At 58.5% G+C, this 3,240-nt stretch overlaps 1 protein-coding gene across 1 annotated transcript in view; it reads left to right on the forward strand.

Moving 5' to 3' along the window:
• Positions 1-3,226, forward strand: part of AGMAT (agmatine ureohydrolase (agmatinase)) — a 5,185-nt gene extending 1,959 nt beyond the window's left edge. The window contains exons 3-8 of the mRNA XM_010005113.1: positions 1-148; positions 875-923; positions 1,032-1,227; positions 1,489-1,668; positions 2,938-3,022; positions 3,153-3,226. The exon at positions 1-148 is cut by the window's left edge and continues 1 nt beyond it. Coding sequence (XP_010003415.1) covers positions 1-148; positions 875-923; positions 1,032-1,227; positions 1,489-1,668; positions 2,938-3,022; positions 3,153-3,226 — 732 coding nt within the window. The remainder of the gene's footprint in view (positions 149-874; positions 924-1,031; positions 1,228-1,488; positions 1,669-2,937; positions 3,023-3,152) is intronic.
• The last annotated feature ends 14 nt before the right edge of the window (positions 3,227-3,240 follow it).

The raw sequence follows: 3,240 nt of genomic DNA on the forward strand, positions 1-3,240 counted from the left end.
AGCAGCGGCGCCGCGCCCTTCGCCTCCCTGCGGGTGGCTGACCTGGGGGACGTCCACGTCAACCTCTACAACCTGCCCGACAGCTGCCGCCTCATCCGACAGGCCTACCAGCAGATCCTGGCCTCTGGCTCCCTGCCCCTCACCCTGGGTAAGGACCCCAGCCGTGCCACCGTGTCCCCCTGCTCCTCCAGAGCCCCCCTCTCCTCCTGCCCCTGCTCCATCCCGCCCCGGGAGAAGGGGAGCGATGAACCTGGGGGGTGTTGTGCTCGTTGCTGGGCTGAATGGGCACATTTACACCCTGTCTGCTGAGGTTCCTGCTGGCAGTGATGCCTCTCGTGTCAGAAATGGGGAGAATGGGGCTGTTGGAGTGCACGGCCTGAAGCTCAAGTGCAGATCCCATGGGGATGGTGCTTTGGGTGTCCTGCTGAGCAGGACCTGTGCAGTTTGTGCCCCTCTGAAAAGCCTGGAGCACCCAGCAGGGTGATTTGGGCACGTGTTCCAGTCCCACAGCTTGACATCACTACATGAGGAGAGTGTTCAGAGTAACGAGGGGCAAATTGCCAGTTACAGCCACCTCAGAAGTGACTTGAGCACCTATTTATAACCCTGGTCAAGGCTTCTGCTCCACCAGCTGCCCCTGCCGGCAGAATCATGTGTCTCTTGTCCTCCTATTTTTCCTGCAGAGGGGAGAGGGGAAGAAACCTGCACCCAGGAGCCTCAGGTTTTCCTGAGGGAGGGAAGCCCTGGGGTGTTTAAACAAGCAGAGGATAAATGCAAGGTGGAAGGGGGGGAGCAAAGTTCAACCTGGGAACGACTTGATGAGTGCTGAGCTCTTCTTGCAGTGTGTTCCACCCCCTTCCCTGTCCTGCTGCAGGTGGAGATCACACCATAACATACCCCATCCTCCAGGCCGTGGCTGGAAAGTAAGTTTCTGAGCTGAAGATGTAGAATAAAAAGACCTGGGAAAGGAGCCTGGTTTGTTGCCCACAGGGTTAGGTAGGAACTAACGAAAGCCGCCCTGTCTGGACTAGGCACGGTCCCGTGGGACTGGTGCATGTGGATGCTCACACTGACACTGGAGACACAGCCCTGGGGGAGAAGATCTACCACGGGACCCCATTCCGGCGCTGTGTGGAGGAGGGGCTGCTGGACTGCAGCAGGGTGCTCCAGGTTGGCCTCCGAGGCTCCTCCTACGACCCCGACCCGTACCAGTACAGCCGGGAACAGGTACCCACAGCCTCAGGCCTGTGCCCAGCACTGCTGGCTGTCCCTGCCATTCACACTGCACTGCCCCATCCCTGGCAGTGTTGAAGGGCAGGTTGGATGGGGCTTGGAGCAACCTGGGCTGGTGGGAGGTGTCCCTGCCCATGCAGGGGGGGTTGGATCTAGATGAGCTTTATGGTGCTTTCCAACCCAAACCCTTCCGTCATTCCTGTTTTCTTGGTTTTTGCCCACCTTTCCCTCATCCTCCATCTCTCTGTGCTGCAGGGTTTCCGGGTGGTCCCAGCTGAAGAGTGCTGGGGGAAGTCCCTGGTGCCCCTGATGGAGGAGGTGAGGAGGCAGATGGGGGACAGGCCTGTCTACATCTCCTTTGACATCGACGGCCTGGACCCCGCGTACGCGCCGGGCACCGGGACGCCTGAGATTGCCGGGCTGACACCTGCACAGGTGAGGGGGACACAGCTTCTTGTCCTAGTGGGAAAGGGATGTTTTTCTCCTGTTAAAGAGTTCGTGCCACCAGCTTGAGCAGGGAGCATTTCATGGTGGTAATGAGGAAGGGGAAACATTGAACTGATGTGATCTGGGCCATCTAGGCTGGCTTTCCTTGGCTGCACAAGGCCACCCCCTTCCCTGTCCTGCTGCAGGTGGAGATCACACCATAACATACCCCATCCTCCAGGCCGTGGCTGGCAAGTAAGTTTCTGAGCTGAAGATGTAGAATAAAAAGACCTGGGAAAGGAGCCTGGTTTGTTGCCCACAGGGTTAGGTAGGAACTAACGAAAGCCGCCCTGTCTGGACTAGGCACGGTCCCGTGGGACTGGTGCATGTGGATGCTCACACTGACACTGGAGACACAGCCCTGGGGGAGAAGATCTACCACGGGACCCCATTCCGGCGCTGTGTGGAGGAGGGGCTGCTGGACTGCAGCAGGGTGCTCCAGGTTGGCCTCCGAGGCTCCTCCTACGACCCCGACCCGTACCAGTACAGCCGGGAACAGGTACCCACAGCCTCAGGCCTGTGCCCAGCACTGCTGGCTGTCCCTGCCATTCACACTGCACTGCCCCATCCCTGGCAGTGTTGAAGGGCAGGTTGGATGGGGCTTGGAGCAGCCTGGGCTGGTGGGAGGTGTCCCTGCCCATGCAGGGGGGGTTGGATCTAGATGAGCTTTATGGTGCTTTCCAACCCAAACCCTTCCGTCATTCCTGTTTTCTTGGTTTTTGCCCACCTTTCCCTCATCCTCCATCTCTCTGTGCTGCAGGGTTTCCGGGTGGTCCCAGCTGAAGAGTGCTGGGGGAAGTCCCTGGTGCCCCTGATGGAGGAGGTGAGGAGGCAGATGGGGGACAGGCCTGTCTACATCTCCTTTGACATCGACGGCCTGGACCCCGCGTACGCGCCGGGCACCGGGACGCCTGAGATTGCCGGGCTGACACCTGCACAGGTGAGGGGGACACAGCTTCTTGTCCTAGTGGGAAAGGGATGTTTTTCTCCTGTTAAAGAGTTCGTGCCACCAGCTTGAGCAGGGAGCATTTCATGGTGGTAATGAGGAAGGGGAAACATTGAACTGATGTGATCTGGGCCATCTAGGCTGGCTTTCCTTGGCTGCACAAGGGGAAAGCAGAGCCCTGACCAGTCCACTAGGTCTGGTCATTCCCTCATCAGGTGCATTCCTTCAGCAGGTGCATTCCTCCATCCCAAACCTGCTCTTTTCTCCCCTAGGGTTTGGAGATTATCCGTGGCTGCCAAGGACTGAACATAGTGGGGTGTGACCTGGTAGAAGTGGCACCAATGTACGATGTCTCTGGTGAGTCTGAAGGCACCTGAGAGTAGGACGTGTCCCTGGTCTGCCAGCTGAGTGCCAGGGGGTGAAGGCTGTTGGGCAACCATGGCTTGTTTCTTTCCCCTCCTCCTCCCCCCTTTTTGCCTTTTTTTAGGTAACACAGCCCTCCTGGGGGCAAACCTGCTGTTTGAGATGCTGTGTGTCCTCCCTGGAGTGAAGACAATGTGAGGGCAGCTCCCACT

Source organism: Chaetura pelagica, unplaced genomic scaffold (assembly GCF_000747805.2).
Source record: "Chaetura pelagica isolate M959 unplaced genomic scaffold, ChaPel_1.0 scaffold159, whole genome shotgun sequence".
In the NCBI taxonomy this organism is placed as follows: domain Eukaryota; kingdom Metazoa; phylum Chordata; class Aves; order Apodiformes; family Apodidae; genus Chaetura; species Chaetura pelagica.